The following is a 15730-nucleotide window of genomic DNA, read 5'->3' as shown; positions in this document are numbered from 1 at the left end:
TTGAGGGACTTGTTCTCCTCCTGTTTGGATTCCTGTTTCATGGAGCTCCTGTCCTTCTTCCTTTTCACTTTGGCCAAGCACATCCTCCAGTGGTTCCAACAACTTAAAGAAATGGTGGCCCAGCCGAGGACGCGCTAGTGACAGCGCCTCAATTCCTTTGTCTCTCAAGTCAAACTGCCTCAGCCTAGCCTGGCTCAAGTTGTAGGAGAGCCTTGGGGCTTCAGAGAGGAGATGAAGGGGCTGCTGGGCTCTTTCTTGTTCTTGGTGACAAAACAAGTCATCCTTTGGCCCCTCCTTTGTTTCTCAATGTAATATGTGGAGGAGTGAGACCCAGTTCTCCTCTGGTGAGCAGTACTCACCACTGACAGTCAGATGGAAAGTATGGGTGTTTGTGCTTCTCCGAGGAGGCCCAGACACGCTTCATCTGTTCCAGCCCCATGTGTACCAGGGCCTGGCAGGTATCAAAGGGGAGGTGTCAGGGTCGTCCCATCCATCCTTTTATTTTTTTGTTTTTATTTTTATTTTTAAGAGGGAGAGATATGGGGGGAGGAGCAGAAGGACAGGGAGAGAGAATCTTAAGCAGACTCCACGCCCAGTGTGGAGTCCAGCACGGGGCTCAATCTCACCACCTGTGATCATGACCTGAGCTGAAATCAAGAGTCAGACACTTAACCGACTGAACCACCCAGGAGCCCCGGCCCATCCTCTTAATACGAGCACCACCAAGCAGACGTAAACCAGTGGGTTTGGGCTAAGTGGATCCAGGCTTGGCTTGCGGTCTGACTGAAATATCTGTTTCCGCTCAGTCCCCAGGACCTGGCTTGTTGGGCTCTTGGATCAGGTAGGTGCCTTGCCTCCAGCTCTTTGAGTCCAAATGGCCTGAAGCCTAGACCGCATAACCCCTTGGCAGCCTCTGGTGCCACCTTTTGTTCCTCTCTCCTGAATTAGCTCCGCCAACAGCAGAGATTTTCAGGGGAGTCTGAAGCTTTGTTGTAAATCACTCCTATGTCAACAGGCTTGCTTTTGCAAACTACCCCATGACTTGCCCCCAAAGTCCCTTGTATTCTAATATACTCCTGAATTTTTTTTTCTCTGTTTTTTGTGTGCAGTTAAAATGCTGATATTTGAATCTCAGCAACTTTCTCTGTTCCCAAATGCCTTTTTCTAGCTCTCAGACATTTTGCTACAGAGATGGATTCCCCATTGACTATAGATCAGAGGGCTAGTTTTGGCCTCTGAAAGTTTCTGCCAATGGTTGCTTCTCTTCTTCTGAAGACTGCCACCCCACCAATGTGTTAGTTCTATATTTTATTTTATTATTTTTTAAAGATTTTATTTATTTATTTATTTGACAGAGATAGAGACAGCCAGCGAGAGAGGGAACACAAGCAGAGGGAGTGGGAGAGGAAGAAGCAGGCTCATAGTGGAAGAGCCTGATGTGGGGCTCGATCCCATAACGCCAGGATCACGCCCTGAGTCGAAGGCAGACGCTTAACCGCTGTGCCACCCAGGCGCCCCAGTTCTATATTTTAAACACAACTCAAGATCCTCTTCTCCCTTCCCTGCTGCTTCATGTCTGCGTACGTCTCCAGTGTGGGTAGTAGTTAGTCTAACGACCAGCTTTCTGCTTCTGTCTTGGATGGCTTTGTCTTTTCACCTCTTTCTGTCCCTATTTACCCTGATCAGAGGCCATTATTTAAATCCTCCCTCTTTGTCCACTGGGCCAGCTCCGGAAAGCTCTGGAAAACCACTCTTCCCTGTCAAATTTCTCATCAGGAGCGATCCCCGAGACAGTTTCTGTGAGGATCAAAAGAGAGAATAATTAGTGAGCCCTCAAAGCGGCTGTTTCTCTTATTATTTGAACTCGTCTCCTTATCTGAATTAGAAGTCTTCCAGCTCTGAAATCCTGCGTGAAGCCGAGGGGCTGATGAGTGTAGAGTTTCTACCTTCTTGCCATTCCTCAGCAGTCCCAGCAAATATGCTCCTACTCTGTATAGGTTCACAAAGTCAGGGAGGCACTCGCTAGCGAAACTTAACGGAGACATATATTTTCCACCCAGACTGCCTTATGCAGGCATTTAGGGCCTGATACACAGTGCGCGTGAGAGGGAAGAGGTGGGAGGAGAGCGATGGAGAGATACAGAAAAACTACGCGCCCACATGCCTTCCTTCCTGTTTGCTGGCCCAGACATGCGTCAGCTCACAAAGAGGCACAGTGGGGAATGAGGAGGAACATTCCCTGCTGCCCTACCTGCTCACCTTTCTTGGAACTTGGCACGCACCTCTCTCATCTCCCTTGGCCTGCGCTCAGCAGCTTGCTAAGCACCCAGAACGCTGAGTGGCTGAGGTGTCTGCGGGCTGCTCTTCCCTCAGCACCCGCCTATCTTACCTCTCTCCTGCTTCTCCCAGTCACTGGTCTGAACTCAACCCTTCACCCCAACACCATGGCCCAGACCCACAACCCCCAGGAGGCATTGCTCTGGGCCTTGAGGGATCTTGAGGAGAAAAGCTTCAAGCTATTCAAGTTCCACTTATGGGACGGGAGCCTGCTTGAAGGGCAGCCGCGGCTGGCGCGTGGGGGGCTGGAGGGCCTGGGCCCGGTGGCCCCGGCTTCTCGGCCGGTTTCCCTGTAGGGAGCACGGGAGCTGTGAAGGTGGTGCTCAGGGCCTTGAGGGTCATGAACCTGCTGGAGTCTGCGGACCAGCTCAGCCACGTTTGTCTGAATGGTGAGTACAGCAGGAGACAAGGGCAGCTCAGGGTGCCATCAGGACTCCCCCGCCCATGACACTTCCAGAGACTCCCACAGCCTGTAGTGTATGCTGTCTCTCACTCTTGCTTCTGTCTCTGCCAAGGAGCACCAGCGCCCAGGGTCCTGGTGGTCTCCAGCTGAAGGCTCTGACAGCTGTTGGGGTAGGGCCTGAGCGGAGGGTGGGGTTTTATAGGAAGCTGGCAGTTATCTTGTGGCCGTAATGCCCCACCTCCTACCTCCAGTTGTAGTGCCAGAGAAGAGGAGAGTAGAAGAGAGGGGCTTAGAGATTGAGGGTGGTGCTGGTGAAGGGGTTTCTACTACCAGCAGAAATGGCACCGGGGTGTGGGGGTCAAGTCTTTCCTTAGCTACTGTCCCAGCAGGCAGCTCAGCGGACAGCCTGCCCCTGCATCCTGCTCTCTCAAGGACCTGGTGGATCGATGCTGCCCTAGAGAACAGGGTGGGCATGGAAACCAGAAGTTCTGTCCCTTCTCGTGGGGTGCCAGGGGAGGTGCCAGTGCTCCCTCCATAGGCCCCTGTCACACCTGAGAGCTCTTCTGACATACACTCATGGCTTCGGCTCGGGAGCTGGTTTGTCTAGAGCTCCAGGTTGATCATGACCAAGAACAGGCTCCTATTACTTACTTCGCCATCCTCCAGCTTCCCTTTCCTTTCTCCACTCTGTCCTCACCATTTCAAACGGGGCTGTTTCGCAGAAACACTCAGACAGTCACACGCACGGAGACTTTTGCACACTTGCATATTCTTACAAACACCCACTTGCTGACGCACACCGACATGCCTTCGTCACACAAAAATACACGAGCTTGCATAAGCGCCCTCTCATGAGCCTGTGTGGATACAGACACCCACTCATAGCCCACTGATATGCACACACACTTGCACACTCATACAGATGTGCACAGGCACACCGGGCGTGTGTCTGTGTGCAGGTACACACACATGTCCAGGGGCCTCCCCCTTGAAGTTGATCCAGGAGAAAAGCCCTACCAAGCCCCGCCCACGGTGGTGCTACAGGGGTCTGCCGGCACTGGAAAGACAACGCTGGCCAGAAAAATAGTGCTGGACTGGGCCACTGGCACCCTGTACCCAGGCCGGTTTGATTATGTCTTTTTGTCAGCTGCAGAGAAGTGGCCCTGTTGCAGGAGGGCAACCCGGAGCAGCTCCTCTTCTGGTGTTGTGGGGACAACCGAGCGCCCGTCGAAGAGATGCTGAGGGAGGAGGAGCGGCTGCTGTTCATCCTGGATGGCTTTGACGAGCTGCAGAGGCCCTTTGCAAAGGGCTGGAAGAGGCTGAGTCCGAACCCCGTGGAGAATGTGCTGCACCGTCTAATTAGGAGAAAGCTGTTTCCCACGTGTTCACTCCTTATCACCACCCGGCCGGTGGCTTTGCAGAATCTGAAGCCCTCGCTGCAGCAGTCGCGCCATATTCACGTGCTAGGCTTCTCAGAGGATGAGAGGAGGAGGTATTTCAGCTCTTATTTCGCAGGTGAGGAGCAAGCCAGAAATGCCTTTGACATTGTACAAGGAAAGGACGTTCTCTACAAATCATGTCAAATTCCAGGCACTTGCTGGGTGATCTGCTCCTGGCTCAAGGAGCAGATGGAGAGGGGCAGAGAGATCTCAGAGACTCCCAGTAATGGCACGGACATCTTCATGGCCTATGTCTCCACCTTCCTGCCGCCCAGTGACAACGCAGGCTGCTCCGAGCTTACTGGGCACAGGGTCCTGAGCGGTCTGTGCTCCTTGGCAGCTGAGGGGATCCAGCACCAGAGGTTCATGTTTGAAGAAGCTGACCTCAGGAAGCACGATTTAGATGCGACCAACCTCGATGCTTTCCTGAGCAGCATGCGTTACCAAGAGGAACATACCCGCAAGACGTTCTGTGCCTTCCGTCACATTAGCTTCCAGGAGTTTTTTCATGCCATGTCCTATCTGGCGAAAGAGGACCAGAGCCAGCTGGGGAAAGAGTCCCACAAAGAACTGAAAAAGCTTCTGGATGATGAGAAAGAGGCAGAGAATGAGGAGATGACCCTCAGTGTGCAGTTTTTATTGGACATGTTGAAAAAAGAGACCTCCTCAAGCTTTGAGCTAAAGTTCTCCCTCAAAGTTTCTCCCTTGGTAAAGCAGGAGTGGATGTATTTTAAAGAACAAATGAAATCTAGAAAGCATAAAGGGGCCTGGGATTTGGAATTCTCCCTGAATCCATCTAAAATAAGGAATCTGGTAAAGGGTGTTCGGATAAGTGATGTATCATTCAAGATTGGACAGTCAAATAAAAAACATCCCATGACAGGAACTCATTTTCTGTCAAAACCAGCTTGAGTAATGGATGGGAAGAGAAGCAGAAATGTCCTGTTGTGGACAAAGATAATACAGCAGAGACACAAAAGGAGGGTCCTAATGGAAAAGGCAGAGAGACTGAGAAACGAGAGACGCGGAGGGTAGGAGTAGTAGATGGGAAGCAGATAAATGGGACAGTAGAGATGAAGGGTCAGGGGGGTGGTGAGGGGAGGGACAACGGGGGAGGGAGACAGAGTATAAAAAGGAATGGAGAGATAAGAGATTGAATTAATAGGTACTGGAAGGAATGGAAGGCCAGGGGAGCAAACAGAAAAGAAAATTAGATAATACGGGATCCGAAAATTTGGAACATAGGACATGGGGAAAGGCCATGTGGACGGAGTCCCTACGAACAACCACATTTACCATCAATGGCTCAAATTTAGTTATTTAGCACCCCTCCTCCTTGAGAAGCTGTTTATAACCTCTTCTACTGTGGAATTTAATGTTAATGTCAGTGACCAAACATGTGACTGGGCTCTCTTCTATGAAATAAACTTTTAAATAAAATAAACTGTGGATTGTGCTCATTCTATAAGATTGGATAATGTGAAGCATATCAATATCAACATTTAAAGGAAATATTGTACTGTGTCATAATGGAATATCCCTTTGACTCTGTATTTGTGATCAACTGCTGCTTAAGTAAACAGTAGCTTCCCATCTTTCTAGAAACTTCTAGAATTTCTGTGTTGGAAATGAACCATATCTTGTCACAGACTTCTGGTCTTAGAAACTCTACTGTGACTTGACCTAGCTCTGTACTAATACCATGTCACTTGTTGTCCCCAGTGATGCCATTACCTCCCTTTTCTTTTTGGAAAGAAGTCAGTTCCCAGAGATAACTCATAATCTCTTTTCCTGCTTTGGCTCTCTCTGTATAGAAAGCAAGAAGAATTCAAAGGAATTCTAGATGTAGGTGGGGTCAGTTCCTGACTCTCATTTCACAGATGAGGAAATTGAAGTTCAGTTAGGAGCCCCATCAATTTATGGGGGTTCCTCAGAGAGCTCTCTTAGTTCCTGCACCTCAACCAATAGGGTAGAGGTCTTTGAGGACCTGGTGCAGGCACCGAAAACCTAGCCCTGCCCCAGCTGTTGCTGCTGGTACCAGCAGAGCCAAGAATGCTGGTGCTGCCTTGGACCCTCAGTGCCCCATAGAAAGGTTACAGACACTCCTCATTTTGCTTTTCATACATTTTTATTCCTGTCATGACTCCTCACAAGTTGATTCCACGTGTACCAATTCCAGCAATCTGCTGGACATGGCCAGATGCTGAATCCAAGGGAATTTAGCTTTGGGTAGTCAACTTGGGATATCATAACACTATTATTAACTCTTTGCACACAGGAAGTTTGGTGGTTCCCCATTTGATAATTATATGCATAGCATATTGAACACATAAATGGCGTTTGTATCCAGAATATGTGTAACAGACAGTATGTGTGTGCTTGTAATTATTTAAAGAGTGATTTGTATTGCATTACTACAGACTAGTAATGTACAGGCTGGCATCCCATGAGCGAGGTTGTGTTGCCACCCAAGAGCATGGATGTTCACAGCAGACTAGCTCCTGAAGGTCATAGAGAATTTGGGAACAACGGAACAGATGCCCAGCCATGCTGCTGGATTTTCAAGGGGCCAAGGAGGTCTGTTTAAAAAAAAAAACATGGATCTAACATCCAATTGAGGTTTAGACGTGTTATTTTGCTCAGGGTTCACATTCAGTTCAATCTAGCTGAAGCAAAAATTAAATGACCCACTGTATTAGTTTTTAAAGATAACGGATTCCTAGTTTTAGCTATGTCCGGCTCTTTTGAACAATGGCATCAAGGCTTTCACTCTCTCTCCCCTCTGTTGCTCTTTTTATAGTTGCCCTTTCTTCCTATTTCAGAGCGTGACTCTTAGGTGTCAGAGAAGATGGCCATAAGGGTGTCGACTTAAACTACCCTTACAGTCAACAACCCGAAAGGAACAGAACCGTCTTTACCAACAGGTCTAGCAGAGAAGTTGGGAGTGGCTTCTGACCTGACCCTGGGTGTAGGCCAAGCCTTGAACGACCACTGTGGTCTGAAAAATGAATTTCTCTGATTAGACAAGCCTAAGTCTGATGTCCTAGGTCACACCCCTAGGGCTAAGTAAGAAAGGATCAGTACCTCTTGAAACACATGGAATGGAAGAGTGGCTGCCCAGAGGAAAGGATCCTGAGCAGACAGAATAATATGTCACACAGACATTACACAAATACAAGTGTGTCTGATGGTCTTGGGCTCCCCGAGGGGGCTGGGTAAGAGGAAGAGGCCATGAGACCCCTGTGTGTAGAATTCTGTCTGAAAGAATGGGTACAGGTGGGCTCCAGGGCTTGGTGATCGAAGGGAGCAGTGATTCCAGGTGCAGAGAAATGCTGGATTTACCTGACTTAACCTCCCTCTGGGGAGTGGGAGTTACAAACCATGGGAAAGAGAAGGCTGTGGTCAAAGGGAGGAGCTCTGTCCATAGGGAACAGCCATGGGGACCCCCTCTGAAAGAGTGGGGTTTGAGAATGGCAGGTGGAAGAATGTTGCAAGACAAAATACAAGATGACCAGTTACATTTGAATTTCAAATAAACTATAAATATTTTTTTACATGGGGTACACTTATACCAAAGGATTACTTGTTTATCTGAAATTCAAATGTAACTGAACATTCTATATTTTTATTTGCTCAATCTGGCAACTCTAAGTAGAGGAGGGTGGTGGGGGAGCAGGCATCATCCATGAGCCACATGGAGTAACATATCAGCTGCTATAGCTCCAATTAGTCCTGACATTTTTTCTGTCTCTCCTCCCCTTCTTTGGACTCTTAAAATGAAAGTGTCCTTTTGTAGAACCCACAAACTGGTGGGGCTCCTAAGCAGGTTAAAAATGTGAGTATTCTTGGGAATATGTGGAGAGCATTTGCCAGGAAAAGACTGAATTTATGTTAGTGGTAATTTTGAGATTGGATTGGTGTGCAAATCCATTTTTGTCATGGTTGTCACTGACTAATTGTCTCTCAGACAAGTTAAAATTTCCTCTCCCCTTTTTGGAACAGTGGCAGAAATGTTAACTCCCTTCTCACCCAAACAAAACAAAACAACTGACCTCAAAAAACCCGCACAACCCCCCCCAAAACAAAACAAAACAAAACAAAACAAAACATGCTTCTCAGGAAGATGATAATATCTATGTTTCAAAACCTTCATATTGTGCTCTTAGCAATGTTCTGATAGACTCAGCCTGAGTGAAAGTCCCTTCATCATGAGAGACTATGGACTCTGGGAAACAAACTGAGGGCTTCAGAGGGGAGGGGGTGGGGGAATGGGATAGACTGGTGATGGGTAGTAAGGAGGGCACGTATTGCATGGTGCACTGGGTGTTATACGCAACTAATGAATCATCGAACTTTACATCGGAAGCCGGGGATGCACTGTATGGTGACTAACATAATATAATAAAAAATCATTAAAACAAAGGAAGTCCCTCCATTAGTAGGCTGTGTAACTATTCACCCCCTGACTTGTTTTATAACCTTTCCCCCTTCACTCCTGGACTTAAGAACCAGACTCCAAAGTGTGTAAAGTCCTTGAAGTGATTCATTTACAGACTTCCCTTGCCCTGTTTCTATTTATTCTCCATCCTTCCTTCACCAAGATTTGAAATCCTGTCTTCTTCACCCACAACATCCATGTCCTTCAGGACAATCAATGTACCCTCTGCAATATTTCTTGTTTTACTCACTCATTCTATCCTATTTATACTTCCTTCCAGTCTATCTTGCAAAAACAAAACAAAACAAAACAAAACTAATGAAACATGTTTGGGTTTCTTTATATTCATGCAATAATTAAAAGTTGGCAATGTGCCTTTTCATAAATATATAAGGGCATTCGAGAGTTGACTCATCATTACTCATTAGTCTCCTTCCTTTGCCAACAATTACCTTTATTTCTCTCAGGGAATTTTTTCCTTAAAATTTTTCAGGTCTGCACAGCTGGGGTAGAGCTATCCTCAGACATGGGGTAGGTGCCATCAAGTGCGTATTTGGCAACATTTTCCATCCTCATCAGTCACATTGTGTGGTTCATGTTTTCTCCTGTAATCCTACCACAGCAAATGATACGGGAGGGGTCCTTGAACTGTTATTTTTTGGGAATAAATACCTTTGCCCCACAGAATACCTGGTATGTGTCCCACCGGACACAGATTAGACAGGATGTATCTCGAAGTGTTGGCAGCCTTATTGTCTCTAGGAGGGGAGAGCTTCGTAAGGATGGAAACTACTCCGGGAAAGCAGAGGTGAACAATAGAGAAAGGGAACCCAGATCCTGTTTACCTCATCTGAGTTTAGGATAAAGCCAAGCCTGCAGATTCATTCAACCCTACATTCTGCTGGGGCTGAGCCAAAGGTCTCATTGATTGCTCAAGTCAGTATAGGCTAAACTATGAACTCCTTGATTCTTACACAAACCTTGTGAGATTAACAATATTATTTTAGCCGAAAAGTAACAGAGCCAGAGAAGTTACATATTTGCTCATACAGCTAGTCCAGATGTTTTCTCAAGTTAAAAAGTACCAACTATAAAATCACCTGGATTACTAATGCCCCTCCACCCCCACCAAATTTTCAGTGTTTCCATATTTCTACTGGAAAATATTAAAAAATTTGGCAATGACATTTAGGCTTTCCACAAAGTAACTTCAACCTGCTTGTCTTAACATGTTTCTTATCACTGCAGAAACTGTCCATCCCATGCAATCAATCTAGATAAACCCGCCTTTGCTCACGCCCCCAACCCTTCCTCTCTTCTTCACTCTGTTTGCTAACACACACTCAGCCTCTGCTTTCACTCCTTAACGGTGGGGGGGGGGGCATCATGGTGGAATTGAGTCTCCTGAGTGAAGAGATATTTATCCCTATAGAAACCTGAAAGAACACTGTTTCAAGTTTGTGCAGTTGAGTTTTCTTATGTCGATAGGGGAAAGTCTATATAAATTGAGTGTAAGTCCTCCAGAGAAGAATTCTCCAGAGGCAAACATGCAATGACATATAATGGTATAAAATCAGTGCATTGAATCACTGAGGTGTATTTATGGGAGAGTTTTGGTTTTGTTTTTTTTTTTAACTAAAGAGGTGAAACATCTGATTAAATGGGATGAAAGTCAGAGGTAGAGAACTAAAGGTAAGGACCTGAAGATTCTGCTTACGTACCTGTTAGCAGGTCTTCCATTTATAGTTCTTCTGACTGATAATTGAAGACGCTTATCAGTGTTCAGGTGAGAATGTCAAGTACTCTGCCTTTTGAAGTCACATAAAACTTTGGGTAATAATTAGAGCTTTAAGTAGTTTGCTTGCCCTAATCATCAATTCGTAGAGCTTTGTAGCTGGGGTGGGAGGTGGTCAGAAACAAGGCCAGTCATGCACAAAGATGAAACCCAGAACAAGGAGTGATTTGTCCAAGGTCGTACAGAAAGTTAACAGTAGAGCTGGAAGGACAGGTCATTGAATCGGTCAGGTCAGCATTACGGTAACTCAAGCAAAAGGGAAAGGTGGGACATTCAGGTTCAGTTGCACTTTTATGTTTTCTTTCTTTCCTTTTTTTTTTTTTTAAAGATTTTATTTATTTATTTATTTATTTGAGAAGAAGAGAGTGAGAGAGAGCACAAGCGGAGCGAGAGGCAGAGGGAGAAGCAGACTCCCTGCTGACCAGGGAGCCCAATGCAGGACTCAATCTCAGGACCCTGGGATCATGACCTGAGCCGAAGGCAGACGCTTAACTGACTGAGCCACCCAGGCGCCCCCGTCTTTCCTTCTTTTTTTTTATCATTCAAGAAAGCAGTGATTTGGATTTGTTCCAGAACTTGAACAGCTCCTTCAAGTTCATCTATTCTTAAATAAGGTACTCCAAAGTTTCATATTTTAAAAACTTACTGGTTTCATATACTTGGAACTTAGTATATATTTTTAAATACTACAAATGGTACTTACTTTTTTTTTTTTCTGCAGAGTCCACCTTACTAATTTTAGGAGATTTTTTGGTATTCAAAATGCAATTGTTAAAGTTAATACAGACATTTGATTTATCACCATGGTTAAACTCTGTAAATCAACTTGCCTTTTACTATCTGTTAATGTCCTAATAATCTGAGCTCAAGACGACAATACATTTCCTTAGCTTGCTTGTCCTGTCTGCCCGGTTTCTTCATGTCCCACAGTGAAATTCTGCCAGTTTTCAAAGCACCCTCCAAAGGCCGGGAGACCCCTATTTTACTACTAAGATGTCATTAAGCACCTTTGATTTGAACAAGTCAGTTTGCCTCCTTCTGCCGTCCTCCTTCTACTTCCTGGCCCTTCCACGCATGACAGCCTGTGATTTTGGTTGTTTACCTCCCCTCCCCATTCAGGAGTAATTTTCCCCTTTTAAAATTTCTTTTTTTTTATAATAATATTTTTTTATTATATAATGTTAGTCACCATACAGTACATCCCTGGTTTCTGATGTAAAGTTCCATGATTCATTACTTGCGTATAACACCCAGTGCACCATGCAATACGTGCCTTCCTTACTACCCATCACCAGTCTATCCCATTCCCCCACCCCCCTCCCCTCTGAAGCCTTTTAAAATCTCTAAAGCACTTGTTCCTATCTAGTTTCCCTTAAATGCCAGCCTGAGAAGTGGGCATTTTATTTTACCAACAAGAGGAGACCCTGAAGGTTCTGGGAGGGAGGATGATATGATTTTGGCAGAGGTATGAGGGACAGATTGGAAGAGAAGTCACAAAACATGGAGAAGCCAGTTAGGAGACCATTGAATGGTGGGGGGGGGGGTCGGGGAAGAAAAGAGGCCATGACTCCAGATTTTAAAGACCCGTGGGCTTGACAGTGCATAGGATGCTGGGGCCAGAGGAGAGTTGGTCTGGGGAGAAGGAGGGGGAGAAGTGAGGTGCTCTGCCCAGAGAGGGGCTCAGAAGAGCAGCTAGACTTGGAGGAAGATGGTCAGCTGTGCTTGGGACTGTCAGGTCCGAAGGACTCAGGTGGCATGTGTGCCTCCTATGTACCCACCCACCACTTTTCTACCTTCCCTTCAGCCTCACCCTCGTCTGATGGAGGGGAAGGCTGCAGTTTTCTGTGAACAAATCAGAGAAACACCCATGTCAGGTCCAAAAGGGATGCCCTGCTCCCAACCACACAGAGGAACCTGAGTACAGGAAGGGTCAGAGAGTCATCTTGGAGGTCGTAGCAGTCAGGACTGTGACCCAATCCTCTAATCCAGTGGTATTTCCAATCCTACAGGGGCTGCAAACATCTACAAAAGCCATGGATTAATTCTGGGGCTCTCTATTCCCGTGATTTATTTTTCCTTTAGCCACTAGATTCCTTAAGGGCCGAGCCCAGGCTTCCAAATGTTAATATTTATTCTTCCATCTGTTCAACAAATACTGGGCTAGCATCTATTATACCAGTTATTATCTGTTCCAGGCACCAAGAACACAGCAAAGAACAGAACAAAGTTGCTGTCCTCTGGAAGCTTCCATCCCGGAAGGTGGAGTTAGATAATAAGGATAAAACCCAAGTAGATATGTGTGATTTCAGTTGGTGACAAGTGTTATGACAAAATATAAACCAGGGAGATGGGAGTCACAGGGTGCTGGAGTAGGGGGCAGGGGCTGCTATTTGATGCTGTGCTGTGAGAGAGAGTTTACATCAGAGGATCAGAATAACCATAAATGGAATTTTGTATAGCCCCAAAATCCATTTTATGGTCACAAGGATGGCTGATGGAGACCTGACTTCTAAAGTTTCCTATTCAGGCAAATTTCAGTATCCATTCTAACCAAAAATTGATATGCTGGGAACAGTATACTTATGCTCATCTGAGATAAGCACATCTAAAATTCAACCCCTTTTGAGTGTTTCTCTGTTTGTTTGGGTATATTATTTAGGTATATCATTTTTAACAAAGCAATATACATGCATTTTGAACTTTGGCATTTGTAATAAATATTCATCAGAATTTGTTTCAATTTTGAACTAATAGTTATAAATTTTTGTCCTTTTTTGCTGCTTGTTTATTTCAAAATCTTTATTGGAAAAATCAAAATATGAAATAAAATTAAAAAGAATAGAGATGCGTACATCAATGTAATGGACAATGGATTCTATGTTTTAAGAATAGGATTTATTTTCAACCTATCAAAAAAGTTGCCAGAGAACACCTGCTATTTCATACCTCGAAAGCAAGATTTCTGAGCCAAAATTCCTCATTTCATTTGTATTTGAAAGATTCACTCTTACAATATATTGACTATTCTCAAAATTTGCCAACTTGAAGATCTGTCAAAATGAACTCATTATTACATCTTCTGCCAAGAATTTTCAACTCAAAATCTCAGCTGTTGGACGGTGACTTCGTAATTTGTACACAATGTCCCTAAAAACAAAATATTCTTCACCTCGGAAATGAAAAGGCAAAATCAAAGCTCTGTGGTTGAATTCATCCTCTTGGGCTTTTCTAACTTTCCTGAACTCCAGCAGCAGCTCTTTGGGGTTTTCTTGGTCGTCTATCTGGTAACCCTGTTGGGAAATGCCATCATTATAGTCATCATCTCCTTGGAACAGAGCCTCCATGTTCCCATGTACCTGTTTCTGCAGAACTTGTCTGTTGTGGATATGAGTTTCAGTGCAGCCATTATGCCTGAAATGCTGGTGGTCCTCTCTACTGAGAAAATGTCAATTACTTTTGCAGGCTGTTTTGCACAGATGTATTTCCTTCTTCTTTTTGGTTGCACTGAATGTTCTCTCCTGGGGGTGATGGCTTATGACCGATTTGCTGCAATCTGTCACCCTCTGAGCTACCCAATGCTTATGAACAAAAGGGTTTTCATGAAATTAGTAATGTTCTCATGGGTCTCAGGGATCATGGTGGCTACTGTGCAGACCACATGGGTTTTCAGTTTTCCCTTCTGTGGCCCCAATGAGATCAATCATCTCTTCTGTGAGACTCCCCCAGTGCTAGAACTTGCATGTGCAGATACCTTTCTGTTTGAAATCTATGCATTCACTGGCACCATTTTGATTGTCATGGTTCCTTTCGTGTTGATTCTCTTGTCTTACATCCGGATTCTCTTTGCCATCCTGAAGATGCCATCAGCCACTGGGAGGCAAAAGGCCTTTTCCACCTGTGCCTCCCATCTCACGTCTGTGACCCTCTTCTATGGCACAGCTAGTATGACTTATTTACAACCCAAATCTGGCTACTCCCCAGAAACTAAGAAAGCCATGTCATTGGCTTACACGTCACTCACACCTCTGCTGAATCCACTGATCTACAGCTTGAGAAACAGTGAGATGAAAAGAGCTTTGATGAAACTGTGGCAAAGACAAGTGGATTCACATCCATTCTGGTTGTACTGAGAAGCCATGTGATATTTGGTCACTGAACTCGAGTTCAATTTCATAAATGGCCAAGCATTCTGCATTCCTTCGTATGAACGTGCTTCATTTATTATTTTTCCAAGGTCAATTACATTAGGGATCCATATTTTGACAGTGTACTGTGTCATTCCTTTTCTATATAAGATGTAATACAGCAGTTAATCTGTTCCTCTATTATGATCATCTAGGTCATTACAGGATTGTCGTCATAAAGACAAAGCTTCAATAAACACCTAGTTCCACACACTCGAGATACTGATGTTTATTTCCGATGGGTTCTTTAAAGTAGATCTGATGGAATGAAGAGGAGGTGTGCTTACAAGTTGTAATAGCTACGGTTGAACTGCTTTTCAAAGTCATTGTTACTTTCAGAGTGACCTGAAGGCCCACTCAGCTGCACTAACAGGGGAGAGCTTCAAGACACCAGTACGTAGATGAGACTTTTGTTTCTGGAGTGAAAATCTATTCCGTGAATGAGTAGGGAAAAAATAGTTATTCTGAGGAGACCAAACTGGGTCTACTTCATGGACTCACACAGATTATTATTCTTTTTTTTTAAATATTTAATCAATTGTTTTTTTATTTTTTTGTGTGTGTTTTAATAAAAGTTTATTTTTTAAGTTTTTTTATAATAATATTTTTTATTATGTTAGTCACCATACAGTACCTCCCTGGCTTCAGATTATTATTCAAAACAGGAATTCTTGGGGCGCCTGGGTGGCACAGTGGTTAAGCGTCTGCCTTCAGCTCAGGGCGTGATCCCGGCGTTGTGGGATCGAGCCCCACATCAGGCCCCTCTGCTGAGAGCCTGCTTCTTCCTCTCCCACTCCCCCTGCTTGTGTTCCCTCTCTCGCTGGCTGTCTCTATCTCTGTTGAATAAAGAAATTAAAAAAACAAAACAAAATAGGAATTCTCTTGGTTTATTTCCAGATATTCGTCTAATGATGGTGAGCGAGGAACTACAGGAGAACTTCCCGGAAGTCTCACTTGATACCACTGGTTATCTTTCTTCACTTATAGACCACTGTCTTTAGAGACTTTCGTCAAATTTGTAGGTCCCAAGTGCCCCCAGACACTTTGTTTATGAACATAGGATGATTCATTTCTCTTATTGTGGGAAACCAAGTGAGTAACTATTTGTGCATATTTTCTATGGTCCCGAGTCAC

The 15730-nt window shown here is 44.9% G+C and overlaps 2 protein-coding genes across 2 annotated transcripts; both read left to right on the top strand.

Annotated features, from left to right (window-relative positions):
* Positions 1-313: 313 nt before the first annotated feature.
* NLRP10 (NLR family pyrin domain containing 10) lies at positions 314-5582 on the top strand. Its single transcript, XM_034667623.1, is given in 5 exon segments — positions 314-458; positions 807-841; positions 2557-2726; positions 3888-5047; positions 5050-5582. Coding segments are annotated over 5 exon segments (1797 nt in total). The 3' UTR covers positions 5337-5582.
* An 8006-nt stretch (positions 5583-13588) lies between these two features.
* Positions 13589-14542, top strand: LOC100481823 (olfactory receptor 10A3). Its single transcript, XM_002916174.2, has one exon. It carries the CDS (start codon positions 13589-13591, stop codon positions 14540-14542), a length of 954 nt encoding a protein of 317 aa, XP_002916220.2.
* The last annotated feature ends 1188 nt before the right edge of the window (positions 14543-15730 follow it).

The sequence above is a fragment of the Ailuropoda melanoleuca genome, chromosome 8, assembly GCF_002007445.2.
Source record: "Ailuropoda melanoleuca isolate Jingjing chromosome 8, ASM200744v2, whole genome shotgun sequence".
NCBI classification, from domain to species: Eukaryota; Metazoa; Chordata; class Mammalia; order Carnivora; family Ursidae; genus Ailuropoda; species Ailuropoda melanoleuca.
Note: the sequence above shows the minus strand (reverse complement) of the source record. Positions and strands in the feature narration are given on the sequence as shown.